An 18,265-nucleotide genomic window follows, 5' to 3' on the forward strand; every position below is an offset into this window, starting at 1 on the left:
GAAATTACAACTTGTTTTATTTGACGTTTTTCCCCTCCAGAAAGCCAACCAGGAAGGAGAAAACATATATTGTAACTCAAGAAAGACAACACGTCTGTGTAAGCTCTCAGTCGTACAGGAGTGGTCCATCGATGAAAAGGTTTCTTCAGCTGTCATCTGTACTTCTTTGAATGTGTCGGATGTTTCGCTTCTCATCCAAGAAACTTCGTCAGTAAACTAAAGTCTTAGTGGTAGTTTAGGCCCTATATATATCCCTATTGTCCAGACATGGCGGTGCCAGTTTCTGCTATGATAGGTCCCTGCTCTAAGGTTGGGGGGAGGAGAGGACTACTCCCTGCAGCTCCATTGATGATTCCTATTGTTCTGACTAACGACTGGCCTGATTGCCCACCGGTATCACTCCATCAGTATTACTAATCCTATGTTGCCTAAGCGGGCTATTGTATGAACCATCCAAATTGAACCTCACCCCACCATATCGGTTTAATGAAGGATTTAGTTGTTTTATCAACATCACTTCTTTTACTCCTCTTTCAAACCATCTATGTTCTTTCGCTAAGATTTTAACCTCATTGTCGTCACATGAGTGGTTGCTAGCTTTTAGGTGCATATGTACTGCCGATTGAGGCCCACTAGTATTATCCCTGCGATGTTGATAGTCTTTTTTTGAGAATTTGTTTAGTCTCCCCAATGTACTGCTCTTTACAATTTTCATTCTTACAATGTATTGAATAAACTACATTACTTTGTTTTTCATTTGGCAGCCTATCTTTTGGATGTAGTAGATGGAGTAGATGAAAAGGTTTCTTCAGCCGTCATCTGTACTTCTTTGAAGAAACCTTTTCATCGATAGACCACTCCTGTACGACTGAGAGATTACACAGACGTCTAGATGGAATAGATGTAGGTGGAGTAGACGCTGCTCCCCCCAACCTGAGAGCAGGGACCTATCATAGCAGAGTCCCGCACTGACATGTCTAGACAGTAGGGATATATATAGGGCCTAAACTACCAGTAAGACTTTAGTTTGCTGACGAACTTTCTTGGATAAGAAGTGAAACGTCCGACACCTTCAAAGAAGTACAGATGACGGCTGAACAAACCTTTTCATCGATCAAGAAAGACAAATACAAAATAATTAAAATGATTCAATTTCTCATATTTACAAAGATGAAACAAGGTTCCTTGTGCTTTGTCAAATTGATACGACCAAATAATGTTTCACTTGTACATTTTTCCTCGTTTGAAGCTCCTGACGTTTTTAGGGCTTCTCAAACAAATCCCTTTTGCTGTTGATGTCCACGTTTGAAGTCCTGCAACACAACACTGGAAGGTTATTGCTGGCATTTGAACAGGAAAATGCTGTGTTTGTCTTTAAAATGGATGGATGGATTTGCCTTTATTGTGGAGAAGTTTACATTTCACAGCAGCAAAGTTATAAAAGAAATGAAAGTATAAAAACAAAATACAGGAGCTGCTAGAAAGGCAGCCATTCTCGCGGCACCATCTTGAAGTCAAATGAACAAAATTATGTGACAAGAGAGGAGTGGCTGAAAATCCGACGCATTTCAAAGGATATAAACCTTAGAAGGCAATAAGAATGAACGAGTGTATCTAATTCTGATTAAATTTAGCTGCAGTAAAGAGGCTCCATCTATCGGTAAAGGAAATAATCACTCCCTCAGTTCAATAATGTTTATTTTTTTAAGTACAACTCGTGTTTAATAATTTACAGCGGTTTTAAGATTTTATTTAGGTTAATTTTTAAGTCTATGAATTGCTAAGTAGTTTTATTAAATATTTAAATGCAATTGTCCAATTAGTCAAAGTCAAAGTCAGCTTTATTGTCAAATATGCTAATATGCATGACATACAGCACAGATGAAATTACTGTCCTCTCTGACCCAGCATGCCCAATTACTAATTACAGTTGAGAATAATAAATACAATTTAAACAATAAAATCCTGTTTTGTGTTTGATGGTGTGATTCATTGTTGGTTGGGATGGTATAAAAGGTTTTGCTTTCACGCTACCCTGACAATAAAAAAAAAAAAATTAAATAAATTAAAAGGGAGGGGGAAATGGGCTATGTTCTTACATGCTTGGAAGGCCTTATTTGGCTGGCTGCTTGCGGCTCCTTCTCAAAGATGCCCCTCTTCCTGGACACCTCGTCGAGCAAGTACAAGGCACGCTGGCTTGCGTCAGGTGATCGGCCCGTTTCCGATTTCTGTGTAAATGTCAAATGAAATAAATCCGACTGATACTTGCTTGATGATGAAGATCCAACAATTCCAACCTGAGCAGCCTGGGCAAGTCTCTCCATCTTCTCCTGGATGGATCGAGATGAGACTCGTTGCACGGAACTACACAAGGGTTCCAATGTGGTGAGTCAAGGAGGAAATGTAAAGGTCTTCAAATAGATACGTAAAAAATAAAACTTACTTCCTCTGGAAAGGTGTTGCTTTGTCTTTGTTGAGGGTTTCATTCTGATCCAAACCAAAAATTAATTTATTAACACATCATAATCTGTGACCCAAGCAAGAGACATTCTGTGGACAAAGGTACTGAGATATCTGTTCCTTTCACCAAGAGCAATTGTAAAATGACACTAGCAATTGTCTTCCGCCAGAATGTTGTCTGGTAGAATTTTGTCCATTCTTCCAGAAGGGCATTGTGGATGTCAACGATTGCTGATGATGAACTTGTCTTGTAACAATCTGTGTTCCCGTTCATCCAAAAAGTTTTTGATGGACTTGTTTTTCCTGAACTGAACTCATCCAAGAATGCTCCTGTGTTTTGCTTTTCTACTTTCATTTATTTCATAACTTTGCTGCTGTGAAATGTAAATTTCTCCACTGCGAGACTAATAAAGGCAAATCCAATCCAATCCAATCCAATCCAATGCATTCTTGCAAACTAAAGCAGGCAAAATTAATAAAATATTCAAGGTCATCGATGAGTTACCTCAAGGGTCCGAAATCAGCTACAAATGGTTCATATTACTTTATTTTTAATGATACTTTAATTATATTGAAGGGAAAAGGAAAAAGGAAAAGAGATTGGCAGTGTTTTTTTAAATATTTAAATGTGTCTTACTAGCTGATGAATTAGTCAAATTCCATGCTGCATAAAAAATGAGCAAAGTGCATACTTTGCTGTGTCACACTGTTCATAATCGGTTAGAAAACAGGGACTTGATATGATTCGAGGGGATACCATGTTATTTAAAAAACATAAGACATTGGCTTATAAAGCAAAGTTATATCTGTGTTAAGGGTAACATTTGTGTAATAATCGCAATAATGATTGGGAATATGATTTGGGCTCGAATTTTTCATTAAACAAGTTTGAAAATATACATTTTATTTTTTTCATCATGATTACCGGTACATTTTCACTCCAATTAAATGTTACTTGATTGAGTACCTAGTTTGAAATCCGTTTTTCTTGTTAAAAACATATTGGGGCATAGGCTTGATAAACTGGTTTCTCGCTAACCGAATCTGATCGAATCAAACACGGATGGTCAATCCGTCTTTGCCTTTTTGCGTTCAAGCGCACGTCACCTTTCGCATCCTGTTCGTCTCACTTAAAAAAAAGTATTTTAAAATAAAATAAAATGCGTGTCACCGGAAGTTGTTTGCGGTTACGGCTCTTCAATGGCTCCTTGCGACCAGAGCTGTCGCGGTATGTCTGTTATTGTTATTGTTAGTATTATTGTTATTATTTGCATTCACAGTTTGTTTCATGTACAGCTCGCCGAGCGCACTGGCAAAGAATGGAAATCTGGAGTGCTGGGACATGTGAGCTCCGATCGTAGACACGCTGCAACAGTGAAAGCCATGCTTCCGTGTCGGGTCCGTACTTCTAAGGTAGGCAGTGATTTCCTTTTAACAAATTTGTCTATCTATTTTGACGTTTGACTTGTGGAAGTGTGTGCGTCTGTGTTGTAACACTTCGACCCCCTGGAATAAATCAGTACATCAATCAATAGTGGGACAGCATTGGACTTTTCAAAACAGGACCCACTATTGGAAGTGGATATTTGTCCAATTTGTCTGAATAATTACGTATTTGGAAGGAGGATGTGTCAATCCCTTTGTTCCCATTGTGTACTTTCAAGTTTGCGTATACTGATTTACCGTGTTGGGTTCAAACGTTTTGGGGGCCACCCTGACGCTTGCACTGAAACAGAGGAACAAAAATGGCAAACGGTTGGAAATCAACATTTCACACAGCCCCAAATCTTATCATAAAACACCATCGGACCTTCTTTGCAATGGTGAATTCTCTTCCTCTTTCTTCCTCATCAACTGTAGACCAAGCATAAGGTGTGTGTGTATTATTGTTTTTGGGGTGATAATACAATGCATATAATAATAATAAATTTCATTTTCAAGTGCCTTTCAAATTAATGCAAGTTATGCATTTACCCTAAAAGAAATTGTCCGGGAGCTTTTTCTGATGAAAATAGGTTTGTTCGGATCCTCTGCGTTGTTGTTGGTCAAAGAGCACACTGTGACAGTCTGAGAAATTGTAAAGCAATCGAATTTCAGAGCAGATTGATGACATTCACTAAAATTGCAATTTTCACACACCACATGCAAGATTTCACAAAATTCATTGACGTGAAAATAATCATTACATTTCTACAAAAAAATCATCTGTCCATCCCAGTGACTCGGTCTGAACAATTAAATGATTGAAGAAAACACACGCACGCAGGCACACACACACACACACACACACACACACACACACACACACACACACACACACACACACACACACACACACACACACACACACACACACACACACATATAAAACCTATAATATATTTGTTATATGTTGTTTCTTTATACATAAATTCAGTCCTTCAGAGGTGCACGTTTACATATCATTGCAAGAAAAATACGAAGTGCTAAATCCACAGATGTGTTTTCTTTATTGTTGTGATCTGTTTTATCTGTTCCTGAAGGGAAATATGAAAGAAACATGTCAACACTATATAATTTGACAAACTGTCTATTTATTAATGTATGGTTCATTTGGCCATATTTATGTATGAGACTGACATAAAAAACGAAAAAAATATGTATAATGTGTCTGGGAGTTTATTGTTCTATAGATTTATGTAATGATTGTTTTTTTTTTTGGTTGGTTTAGAAAGGTAAAATGTATTTGAGTCGAGCAATTTCAATCCAGGCGAATTTGCCATGATAACTTTTGACACTAGAGAGAGCTGTTGCCATTTTCTGACATTGAGCAGAGACATCGAGTCACCTGATTAAACTTGTGTTGAGCCTGCGTGCACTTACCTGTGGTGCGTGTCCATTGGAAACGGGGCTTCTCGGCCCTCGACGGGAGGGACTACTGCTGGCTGACGGCCATTGTTCTCGAGGTGACCTGGGGGTCATTGGCGAGAGGGGGCTCACGGGAGTTGTGTGCCCGCTAGCAGAGGGGCTCTTGTTGAGAGCGATTGAGAAAGAACTACAATAACACACACACAAGAATGTGTGAATGAGCCACAGCTCCCTGATCATCAATCCTCAAAGTATATACAGTACACAATTTCAAATGACGTTATGTCCCATGTCCATTTTTTTGGTGTTGTCTGACAAGTAAATGAATAGCAACATTTACAGCATCGAAGTCCAATCCATTTCTATGCCTTTCTGTGACTCTGCCAGTTCCGCTGTTATAACCTGCTGTCAGTGAGCATTCCCTTGTGAACATCCTGTTTACATAATGCAGGAAGTGATGCTGGTCAAAATGTGAACTGCATGCTTTGAAATAGTGTATTTTATTATATTGATCAAGTTCTGGCTCAAGCACCTTTTGTGCATGTTGCCATTCAGCTTCCTTTTCATTGTACAGTATATTTTCTTTGAATCTATATTGATGCAAAAAGAGATGGAAAAGAGTGCTTGTTCACCTGACAAATGTTTGTCTTGGGTTGGATGGTTGCCTGGAAACAGGGTCTTTCTCTGATGGTACTCCATTTTCTTGCTAACAAAGATAAACAGCAGACGGCACCAACATGAGTATGACGCTTTTGTGCAGTTACCTGATACACACCCCACATTATGTAACATCCTTGGGGCAAGGCCCTCCCCCATTGAGTCGTGTGTAATAAAATGTTCCAACTATAAATCTTGATGATCACTTGAGTCGCCAAAGACGCAATATAGAAGACCTTTAATTTTCTGATCTGCTTGTCATCATGTTGCTTATAACAGATAACGCTTAGAAAACTTGTGTGCGAAATATCAAAGCATGCTACAAGTGCATTTTTTTTTTTTGTTGGTTGAAATATGACAAACAAATCTAATTCTTAATGATTAAAGCAAAGGGTGAGTTAGCTCGAGACAACAAGCACACATGCAAACTGTCACGTGCTCTCCAGTCCTCCCTGAAGTTTGGAGAAACTGCCCCCCACACCTCTTTTTTTGTCTTTCTTTATTACTTGAGTGCTGCCATGACTGACTTGTTGTTCCAAATCGTAGAAGATGATTAACATGACTCTGTGTGGGGCAACTAGAGACTGCTAGCGCTATGTGGCATTTTCCAACTCAACCCCCTTGGTGATCATCTTTGCACAAATGTAATTACCCTCCGCCTGGTCGTACCGTCACGTCTTCAACAACTACAACATTTCCAAAACCAAAATGATCAGTTGAGCGACTGGAATCATGAATATTTGGAGATGGGCCCATTTCTTGTTTTGAGTTGTGGGTGCAAACTTGAAATACAAGCACTGTGTGGTGGAAGATAATGCTACTTGCTTTACAACAAGTGGCAGTTAGACAGATATGATCAGTAAATAGTTTAAAAAAAAAATGGTTTCATGCTGCTTATTGCCACTTTCAACTACAGGTGAATGTTACTGTCAAACTAAACTTCAAACAAAAATAATTACACATTTAGTATTTAGAAAAATGACATGGTAATGCGATATCGATGCTAACATACAAAGGGAAACCTTTTTGTTAAATGGGCTAATTTTTAGTATTTAAGTGGAGGTGTTGTTCCCATTTATGTCTTTAAACACAAATTGTGCTTCAACACATGCAGACACAATAACAATACTCACAGGCATTTGATCTGTATCCAATGCAACTACCGTATTTTCTGGTGTATAAGGCGCACTGGAGTGTAAGGCGCACCCCCAATGAATGATGTATTTTCAAACATTTCCCATATATAAGGCGCACTGAAGTATAAGGTGCACCTTCAATGAATGACAAGCGTTTTCCAAATATAATATTTAAATAGATAACATTTTTTGAAATATAAGGCACACAACATTATAAGGCGTTACAGTAGAGACTGCGGTTAAGCACTACTTCTTTTTCAGGGGGAAATGGAGTCGGTGGCTGCTGACAGTAGTTGCGAGACTTGTTGTGCCTCAATATTAGTTCACGTATAAGGCGCACCGGCGTATGAATCGCGAGGTCAGTTTTTGAAGAAAATCAAGGCTTTTGGGTATGCTTTATACACCAGAAAATATGGTAATATTACTGATGTAGTGAGAAGCCTACAGATGAGCTGAGCCACCAGCCCATGATATCAGTTTGCCTCCAGAATGATTAGCACAATTTAGAGCGATTGTGATGAAAAATGCATGTACAACATTGTCGTCTTGACTAATGCACTTCCAATTCTCTCAATATATTAAATAAAGAATGGTTAATTTTTTTAAACCTTCCTTGAATCATATCACATACCATTTATTGAGAGATGGTCTTTTATTGGAGAGATGCTTTTCTAACGTTGAGGCATAGTAATATAAAATGCGCCTTACGTGTCTGTTTGCGTCGATTTTGATGTCTTTGGGAGGGCAAGGTGTCATTTTTTGGGGCTGCTCTGATCTGCTTATGGTTTTGTGCTGCTGCACGGTTATCTCCTCCCTGAATCCTTCATCGCCACGCTCCTCGACATCCTCGCTGACCACCTTCTGGCGCCTCAGTGACGCTGTGTGTCTCAACCTTCGCTTCTCATCCCGGACACGCAATATCTCCATGAAGTCCACCTGCATTTGCTCCGCACTGAAAACCAAGTTGTAACCAAGTTGTAAATGAAACGTGTAATGACTGGCCTAAATAAAACCACACCGTCAAGTTCGACTCTGCTTTCCAAAAAAAAAAAACTCCTTTGATACGGGAGTCATTTCTTTTGACAAATTCATACACATTTTCATTCACCATGTCAACTTGAAATGTAAACCCATGATTCATCCCCGTGAGGCAAAAGTGTCAGATGCCTTCTATGCTATTGTTTCTGAGAAGACAACCAATACCAGAAAAACTGTGGAACTCTCACCATGGCACCTTGGATCCCGGAATAAAAAAATGGAGGCAAAACTAAAAGATGGATCGATGCTAAGATGGAGCACATACTTGTAAACAAAATTCAAAAGGAATTATTCAATGAATTTAACCTGCTCGAGCCCGGCGTAGTCTCAGGCAGGGGGTCGAACACTCGGTTGCTTGTGGGCGTGTCAACGGCTTCCGCACTATAGTCGCCCTCGGTATCATAGGCGCTGCTTGAACTCCTCACCCTCCTCCTCCTCTCCCTCTCCACCTCCTCCTCATCCTCCATTGTCCGCTGGCGCGCCAAACTAAGGACACAGTACACATGTAAGCTCATAAAACGGAAACGGCTGGACTGCTTTATATCAAATCTTTGCTACGGAAAGCCTGCAGCCTTTTACAAGATACTAAATATGCACATCTTTACGAGTATTACCAGTGATCTCAAACCATTAGATTGAGGAGAGAAAATCAAGCATCATGAAGTGCTTTCAATGAGACTCCATTTCAAATATGACGTTTAACCATTGTGTGCATGAATGAGAAATTACAATCCAAATTGATATTTTCATTGCCATTGTGGAAATGGCAACTTTCATTGCCATTTCGGCCACCTCACAATTGGTCGACTATTTGCTATGGGCAATATTTTTGTTCAGGAATGCAAGCAAGTTAAAGGACAACCGACGTCACTTTTTTGTTTCTTAACTGACATCAGAAAAACGTTTTCTAGCATCTAAAATACCCAAAACACGCAGTATGATATTTTTATTCAACGAATGGACCATGTTCCGTACCTCCCTTGCTGAGGCGGCAAATCAGAGTTGCGGCCGTAAGGTGGTTGGTGCCTGTCGTGGAGGCAATCCCCGTACTCGCTGGTGGACACCAGTAGTAAGGGATGCCGTAAAGCTGAAGAAGGAGTCCTACCGGGCTTATATAGCCTGTGGGACTCCTGAGACAGCTGACACGTATCGACTAGCCAAGCGGAATGCAGCCTCTGTGGTCGCCGAGGCAAAAACACGGGCATGGGAAGAGTTCGGTGAGGCCATGGAAGCCGACTTCCGGACCGCTTCGAGGAAATTCTGGTCCACCATCCGGCGTCTCAGGAGGGGAAAGCAGTGCACCACTAACACTGTGTACAGTGAGGGTGGGGCGCTGCTGACTTCGACTCGGGACGTCGTGAACCGGTGGGCAGAGTACTTCGAAGACCTCCTCAACTCCACCAACACGCCTTCCTTGGAGGAAGCAGTGTCTGGGGACTCCGAGGTGGGCCCTCCGATCCTTGTGACTGAAGTCACCGAGGTGGTTAAAAAGCTCCTCGGTGGCAAGGCCCCGGGGGTGGATGAGATCCGACCGGAGTTCCTAAAGGCTCTGGATGTTGTGGGGCTGTCCTGGCTGACACGCCTCTGCAACATTGCGTGGTCATCGGGGAGAGTGCCTCTGGATTGGCAGACCGGGGTGGTGGTCCCCCTTTTTAAGAAGGGGGACCGGAGGGTGTGTTCCAACTACAGAGGGATCACACTCCTCAGCCTCCCTGGAAAGGTCTATTCAGGGGTCCTAGAGGGGCGGGTCCGTCGGAAAGTCGAGCCTCAGATTGAGGAGGAACAGTGTGGTTTTCGTCCCAGCCGCGGAACAGTGGACCAGCTCTACACCCTTAGCAGGGTCCTCGAGGGCGCATGGGAATTCGCCCAACCACTCTACATGTGTTTTGTAGACTTGGAGAAAGCGTTTGACCGTGTCCCTCGTGGAGTTCTGTGGAGGGTACTTCGGGAGTATGGGGTACAGGAGCGGCTGATACGGGCCGTTCGGTCCCTATATGACCGATGTCAGAGTCTGGTTCGCATTGCCGGCAGTAAGTCGGAATCGTTTCCAGTGAGGGTTGGGCTCCGCCAAGGCTGCCCTTTGTCACCGATTCTGTTCATAACCTTTATGGACAGAATTTCTAGGCGCAGCCGAAGCGTTGAAGGTTTCCGTTTTGGTAGCCTCAGTATAGCATCTCTGCTTTTTGCAGATGATGTTGTACTGTTGGGGCCTTCAAGTGGAGCTCTCCAACTCTCGCTGGAGCGTTTCGCAGCTGAATGTGAAGCCGCTGGGATGAGAATCAGCACCTCCAAATCTGAGACAATGGTTCTCAGTCGGAAAAGGGTGGAGTGCCCTCTCCGGGTCGGGGAGGAGATTTTGCCTCAAGTGGAGGAGTTTAAGTATCTGGGTGTCTTGTTCACGAGTGAGGGTGAAAAGGATCGAGAGGTCGACAGGCGGATCGGTGCGGCGTCTGCCGTGATGCGGACTTTGTACCGATCTGTCGTGGTGAAGAAGGAGCTGAGCCAAAAAGCAAAGCTCTCAATCTACCGGTCGATCTACGTCCCAACCCTCATCTATGGTCACGAGCTATGGGTTGTGTCCGAAAGAACGAGATCCCGGATGCAAGCGGCCGAAATGAGCTTTCTCCGTCGGGTGTCCGGGCTCTCCCTTAGAGATAGGGTGAGAAGCTCGGTCATCCGGGAGGGGCTCAAAGTCGAGCCGCTTCTCCTCCACATCGAGAGGAGCCAGATGAGGTGGCTCGGGCATCTGATTAGGATGCCCCCGGGACGTCTCCCTCGCGAGGTGTTCCGGGCATGTCCCACTGGCAGGAGACCCCGGGGACGACCCAGAACACGCTGGAGAGACTATGTCTCCCAGCTGGCATGGGAACGCCTCGGGATCCGCCAGGACGAGCTGGAAGAAGTGGCTGGGGAGAGGGAAGTCTGGGCTTCCCTACTGAAGCTGCTGCCCCCGCGACCCGACCCCGGATAAGCGGCAGAAGATGGATGAATGGATGGATACAAAACACCAATAAAAATGACTTAAAGTGTCCAAAATCTGCAAAAAAATTGAGCTGCAAATTGGACAAGTCCCGCCCCCAGTTTGTGACATCACGCCAAGACGTCTTGCATTGCTTGAGAATCAAAACAATGGCTTCAGATTCGGAGAATATGCTTTCTTGTTACACCTCCAGTTATGAATATGATTCAAATAGTTCTGAAGAGGAAAGCATACATGTTTGCAATCGATTAAATAATTTTTCCCATGCCATTTTGAGGCAACATTGGGGAGAAACGATCACCAGAAAAGAGGCACAAAATGGCGACCTCCTGTGGCTACCTGAGTTTCCACAGGCTGTTAAATTTCTTATATGGTGCTTGGATACCCTCTTCTGGCGGCTTTTGGGTGCAACACAAGGTTTTCAGACCAAACAATACAGCAAAATACATTGACGTGATGGAAGGACTGCTACAATGTGTCTTTTTTTCGGTCAGGGGTGTTCCTTTAGTGACGTCACGTACGGACTCGTCACCAATTCAAAAACGAGACTTCCTGAATATTCAGCGTGAGTCTTAAAACGTAAAATATAGCTATATGCGGTGGAATCTTTTTAAAATACGCTCAGTAGAAGTCATTTGAAGCTATTTTACAAATTATGGACAAAACTTGTCCGGAGACGTCGGTTGTCCTTTAAGTCAAACATGATCATCACTAAATAACTATTGGATCCCCTTTTGGGTATAAATATGGTGCAGACCATATTGTATAAAATTATATAGTAACCTGCCAAGAACGGAGTGAGAAGTGAGGTGAGAAGTGTTTGCCTCCGAAGCCTGTCACATTCGTTACCATTCGTGTCTTCCGAAAAAGCTCTTTTGAACAGGGTGACACTCACCTGGACAAAGTGGACCAGTTTCTCCGACTGACTGACATTCCGGACGAAAACTGCGTCTTGGTGTACTTGACTGCGAATGAAATGCAACTGACGGGCACATGGAGGGCGGTGGCCAGTTCACAGCACTGAGCAATCACCTTTACCCTGTTCACTGAGGTGTCACATAACCACAAAGGTGAGCCACACACCTGAGGGAGACAAAAATAGTGAATAGACCCTTTCATTTTCAGCTAACAGATGGACGGGCACCGGGGTTTATTCTCTTCTCTTTTACTGTCATTAGCACGCTTTTGCATTTCAGTGAGTTTGAAATAGCCTTTAGTAGGCTCGCAGTGGAGACATTTACATTTCACAGAAGCAAAGTGATGAAAGTAAGAGGAAGCGAAAGGAAGTAGAAAAACAAAATACAGGAGCTGCTGTTAAGGCAACCACTGTCGTGGCACCATCTTGAAGTGAAAAAAAAGCACAATAACAATTAATGTGACACAACACAAAAGACACAGACAGTGTTTCAATACCTGATTTTTCATTCAGGGTAAATTGTAAATTAAAGGGATGTTTCAAAGGAGACTTTGAGTTGGAAATATCCCACATAGCTCTTTGAGCTATGGCGCTACCTTGACCATGCTAGTTTTGGATTGGATTGGATTTGCCTTTATTAGTCTTGCAGTGGAGAAATTTACATTTCACAGCAGCAAAGTTATGAAAGGAATGGAAGTAGAAAAACAAAATACAGGAGCTGCACTTTACTATGCCTTATAGTCCCTACCTAGTGTAAAAATTGTGCTATTTACCTGTCCCATCCTTTTCCCAACTTATGTGTCATATTAGTACCAAAGAGTAGAACTAAGACCATAACATTTCATCCTATCAGATTTGCAGCGGTCATCATGGGCTTCGGTGCAATGAATCTACTGATGCCCTCTGGTGCGCAACATGTAAACAGGACAACCATTCACTCTGAGCTCTTTTTTCCGCTATAAGTGTTTTTGTGCCTTATTGTGCAGAATTCCCTGCTTCATTGTATAGAATCCAACTTAACTAAAACGGCAATTCCTCGCCACCTACCATGCATTGATTTCTCACCAAATTGTTCTATATTACACACTGAATATTGAGGACAAAACAAAAAGAAGCTCTGCCACCATGTGATACTGTTTACAAAGAGAGATAAAAATCAACCTCACAATTTGTTTGCACAATTGAGTGTGCGAGTCGGAGCTTTGTTTGCTCTTTTGTAAAAGGCTTCAGCCTTTCTTGAAGCCCCGTTAATTTGGACTCTGACCCGGAATTTGTCCTACTTGTGCACACTGCCCCACCTTGTTCAGCTTTATGTTGTAATATCAAGTGTTGTTCTCTCCTCCAATAACAGTAATTATAACACTTCCACTTGCAGTTCTGCATTGATATGCCCACCATCTAGTTATAGCAGATGAACCAAAACCTAAAAATTGAACTAAGAACGGGCGCCGCATACCTGAAAGGGTCTATTTTCATTGCCCGTGTAAAGCTTCCAAGTAAATCTTTGTAAATTTGATCAGCGCACTTACAGACAAACTCAGATGTTATGCGGTGGCCATACTTGATTAAAAATATTAAAATCAAGTATTAAACATTTTTCCAAGTTATTCCATTGGACAACAGCGTTAATGAGTGGGCGCATGATGGATTGTGAGGTGAAGTTGACCACTTCACGATGCAAAAGTGTTTCCGTTCAATCAAGACTCTCATGTGTGACTCGAGCTGCTTTCATAGGCCACTGATTAATTAAAATATGAGTCAACCCACACAAAGAGCTCATGGAATCAAAATGAATTAGAAAGAGAAAAGTTAAATATATCTCCATTGCAAATTTCCCCATCGTGGGACTATTAAAGGCTTTCTGATTCTGATTGTATATCAAGTACCGTAAATTTGTGTCCCAAACCCAACTTCAGACGCCCCAGACCATCATCGTACACCATGAAGGCCTTCTGCATGATCTGAATACTGTCCACTTATGGCTATTATTCAGAGGTAACACAAAACATCACAAAGAAACCTGATTGATTTTAATACTGTGTATCACAATTCCAAATGTTTCAAATACACGGATCAAAGTAGTGATAAAACCAATAGACAGTCATGTCATGAGGTTAAAGCAAATCCAGCTGGACATTTGGACATTGTCTTGTGTAAAGTGAAGAAGCTGAGCTGCATTGTGAGAAAGCTGCCATGGGCAGTGAGAGGAGCTCATGTTGCAGGTTCACTGCGCGGAACCCTTGGCAGCGTCAAACATCTTCTTTCTCCCCTCCATGCCTGACATGGCTTCCACATTTTTCCTCCAGTCACTGTCCTCCACTGGCCTCTTCTGTAGACCAGAGAAGTGATACATTTATTTTCTCCAGACCAAAACAGCGATTCACAGCTCTGTGTCCTCATCACACTTTTGTCACGCACGTCGACACACTTTTCTCATTATTAAGCACCCATGACCTCATCTGCGCAGTGGAACTTTGTTTTGAATCGTGCAGTACACACACCTTCTCCGTGTCCTCTTTCTTGACAGACTTGAGGTTGGCTCGAAGATCCATTGAAACTTTGTGCTTCGACCCCAGCAGCGAGCGCAGGATGGCGTCGGCAGACACGCGAACGCGCCGGAGGGCGGGTCTCTTGAATTTCCCCCTTAGGTCCAACACCTTGATGCCAAGGTCTTGAATCTGGAGCAGAGAGAGAGAGAAAAGTCGTATCCGAAACAGGAACAAACATGTTTTGACTTGAGGCAAATGGCCGCCGCATATGGAGCAGGTGATGTACCTCTCGTGTGTTGAGCATCACTTTGGCCTCGATATCGTATCGCTCCTCGTCTACCTCGTCAATTTTCGCATGGAGCTGTCTGCACAGATCCTACATGACAAAGATACACACACACACACACACACACACACACACACACACACACACACACACACACACACACACACACACACACACACACACACACACACACACACACACACAGAATAAGTAAATACGATTTAAGATGCTTAAGATTTGCCTGTATAAATATAATAGTCCTAATTTTGAATGACTTGGTGTCATTTGTTTTCTCCATGTCGGAATCAGGGGGAAAGCGACAGGGTGAGCATGGGTGGCCAATTTGGGATGGACATTTTTGGATGTGTGATTTTTCGGCCATTTTCCTATATATACTGTGTTATTCTTTAAAACAACTGCATATTCAAAGCCTGAATGAAAACTCTACAATACACCTTTATATGTATTAAAAAACTAAACCGCCATTTTACTGTCCATGGCAATTCAAATTATTATTTTCACACGAGAGGTAGCCAACAAGAAGGTCGAGAAGTCATTGTTCGTCATAGCATTTGCAGTCATGGTTTTATGAAATAAAATGCACACACATACACTGTAATGATCTTACACTCAAGAAGGGATAAACGTAAGTAAAAATCAATCTTAATTCAATCACTGCCATACCTGAATTTATTTGGGAATTGAAAAGAATGATGTGGAGGGCCTTACGCGTTTTGGTTTTTCTTGTGGGTATGGTGGGTTGGGGCAAGGGAGATCAAGCTCCGGTCAGAACTCTAGCAATGTTTTTCTTCCCACGAGGGGCCGCATTTGCCTTTTGTACAGACTCCCCCACATCCACTCCAGATAACTCTAGAACCGGATAAGCAACTTTTTTTGGGGGGAAATGAAAGAAGAGTCTAAGGTTTCTTATGCTACATTGAATGTTTATGTAGTCCAAAAAAAATCTATATTCTGTGGGTCCTGCAATTTGAGTAAAAATGACAAAAACCTTGGCACTGGAGTGGACAAATGTTTTGCACATAGTCTGGCAGTGAATGGGGTTTCTAATAAATTAATCCCAGCAAAACGTTTCTTTTAACATTTGTTCCTGTGTGACTAAGAGTGTAATGGGCATTGTTCTGGACGTGTGAATTTTATTTCATGGCACTCGACTTGGAGCCTATCATGACGAAAGATGCCCTTTCCACCGATGAATTCACCCTCTCCACACCACTGAAAATGTTCAGACACAGTCCAAGCACCTGTAACTGGGCCACACTCATGTGGCTAATGTTGAGGGATGGAGCTCTTTCAGACAGGTATCTATATTTCTCCCGCTCTTTATCAACAATCTCTTGCTCGAGTTCCTCTTTGGCTTTGGCCACCATCAGACTCTGGAAAAGACAAAAAGAGAACACAGTGACTGTAGAACATATCTGCTGCCCACCTGTGGCCAATAGTTTGTAGTTCCTCTCACCTTGAGCATTAGCTTCCTTGAAGCTGAAATTTTTGGTTTTCTCTGGATGAGGAAAATGACATGATGTAACTGCTAAAGTGGAGAGTGGTACTTTCGGAATGTTTTTTTCCTGTATGTCAGATCTTACCTCGGGCCTGTAAGAGACAGACGCAGCCAAGAGGAGAAAAGAATTGATTGATATCATGACTTTTGAAGCTGTGAAAAGTTTCGTTTGTTTTTGTTGTTATTCATGGCCTGACCAAATGTTGAATTCGTGAGTTGAAGTGGACAGATGACCGGTCCGGCTCGCAAACGGATGGAATCGACCTACTGTATTATTGTAATACACTTCAGGGGAAGAGGGTAAACCTCCAAAATTAAAGAAAAAAAACAATTCATAAACTTTGTATCTGCCTTTAACTTGAAAAACGTGAAATGGTGGGAATCATCCTTACTCTCCCATAATGTAAAAAAAACTATATTAAAGGGTTTTTCAATGCGGCAAAGTGCGAAACAATGTGGGGATCCACTGTAGAAGTAATATATGACGCAAACATTTCTAAAACGTCTTATACAAAAAAAAACAGAGGTCAACAAAATTCTGATATTGATGATGATTGGGTTAATTTGACATCCAAAGATTGAAATGTGTTCTTGATTATAATGCTGCACATTATGCACAAAATTACTTTTTAGAATGCTGTAAAAGTTATAAAATAAGGAATTTGGGAAAAAAAACATACTCATAGCAGGTATTTGCACCTTGTGGAGAACTTTACAGAAAGTTTACCCTAAGCAAGTATTAATCATTTTGAGCTTAGGTGTTGTGAGCGCGTGGCCGTCTGGATAACCTATGATTAGAAAACATCATCACTCACAAATGCTCCGGCATCCTGATGATGGAATCCCTCTGGAGGAAAGATGGAGAGAGAGACGTTTCATTAAGCGGTCGCTGGCAGTTGCTGTGTCACATCATTATCACAGTGCCCCCCTAGCAGCGCTCGCTCAAAACGCATCCGTCAGCAGGCCAATTACGCCAAATCTCATCACCCTGCTGGTTAACATTCTCCACGCGCAGTCCAGAATGTCAACAGTGAACTTCTTTCTTGCCAGGAGAATCAATCAATATAGTTTCACAGGATACAATAGAGACTATGAGCATCGAGTAACCATGTTATCACAAGTATCTGCATGGACTAATGTAATTGATAATTTTACTGAGATGATAATATTGAACACTGTCAGACAGGCTTAAATAATGACATTTAACCCATTCAGACGTGCAAAAAACGTGTCCACTCCAGTGCCAGGATTTTTTGTCATTTTCGCTTAAATTGCAGCTCCCATGGAATATTGAGTTTTAGGACTACATAAACATTCTATGCAGCGTAAGAAACATTAGACCCTCTGCTTTCATCAGAAAAATAAAAAATATTGCTAAATTATATGGGTTTGGAGTTGTATGAGCTTGAAATGAGCGTGGCTGTTCAAAATACAATGCAATACATATACGGTATATTGGTTTATATTGCGCTTTAACAACAGCTGAAGCTGGAACAAACCACTAACATGGAAAAAAGGAAAATGCTGCCCCCTTTTGGAAGGGAAAAAATTGCCAGAGGTCTCTGTCAGTGCGACACCCCAGCAAGAAAAAAACCCAAGCAAATTTGGGAATGGCGTTCTACGTCATATTTTCAATTCCCGAATAAATTCGGGAATGGCAATGAATGAGTTAAGTATGCACAAGAAAATATTTGGGTAATTTCACTCTGGGCCGGATGGGTCTTTGCCACTTGAATGATTCCGTCTCACATGATTTCAGCCCTTCTCCATACCACCAAGAGTCACATGGCCGATGCGCAACACACCCCAATGCGCATCCGAGGACCGCTCCAGCTGATTCGAAAGATTCCAAACAAATAGCTGTACCTCGTCCAGTTCTGCCCCCTGTCCCTGTCTTTCTCCATGGGATTATCTTGCCAGAGGAATCTGAATGGCCT

The 18,265-nt window shown here is 42.1% G+C and overlaps 2 protein-coding genes across 2 annotated transcripts; both read right to left on the bottom strand.

The window, feature by feature from the left end:
• Positions 1-1,062: 1,062 nt before the first annotated feature.
• On the bottom strand, positions 1,063-12,141 carry lad1 (ladinin). The gene is given in 13 exon segments (XM_088996690.1): positions 1,063-1,304; positions 1,306-1,313; positions 2,100-2,228; positions 2,298-2,364; positions 2,444-2,487; positions 4,144-4,186; positions 4,271-4,314; positions 4,435-4,527; positions 5,323-5,494; positions 5,940-6,013; positions 7,809-8,052; positions 8,445-8,624; positions 12,014-12,141. Coding segments are annotated over 13 exon segments (1,179 nt in total). The 5' UTR covers positions 12,052-12,141; the 3' UTR covers positions 1,063-1,261.
• Positions 12,142-14,049: 1,908 nt separating this feature from the next.
• Positions 14,050-16,420, bottom strand: tnni1a (troponin I type 1a (skeletal, slow)). The gene is made up of 5 exons (XM_088996766.1): positions 16,287-16,420; positions 16,072-16,203; positions 14,810-14,899; positions 14,536-14,712; positions 14,050-14,363 (listed from the first exon to the last, which is right to left on the bottom strand). Exons 1-5 carry the CDS (start codon positions 16,293-16,295, stop codon positions 14,259-14,261), a joined length of 513 nt encoding a protein of 170 aa, XP_088852892.1. The 5' UTR covers positions 16,296-16,420; the 3' UTR covers positions 14,050-14,258.
• Between the last annotated feature and the right edge of the window lie 1,845 nt (positions 16,421-18,265).

Source organism: Hippocampus bargibanti, linkage group LG01 (genome assembly GCF_051943395.1).
Source record: "Hippocampus bargibanti isolate YZ-2025 linkage group LG01, ASM5194339v1, whole genome shotgun sequence".
Classification (NCBI taxonomy): Eukaryota; Metazoa; Chordata; class Actinopteri; order Syngnathiformes; family Syngnathidae; genus Hippocampus; species Hippocampus bargibanti.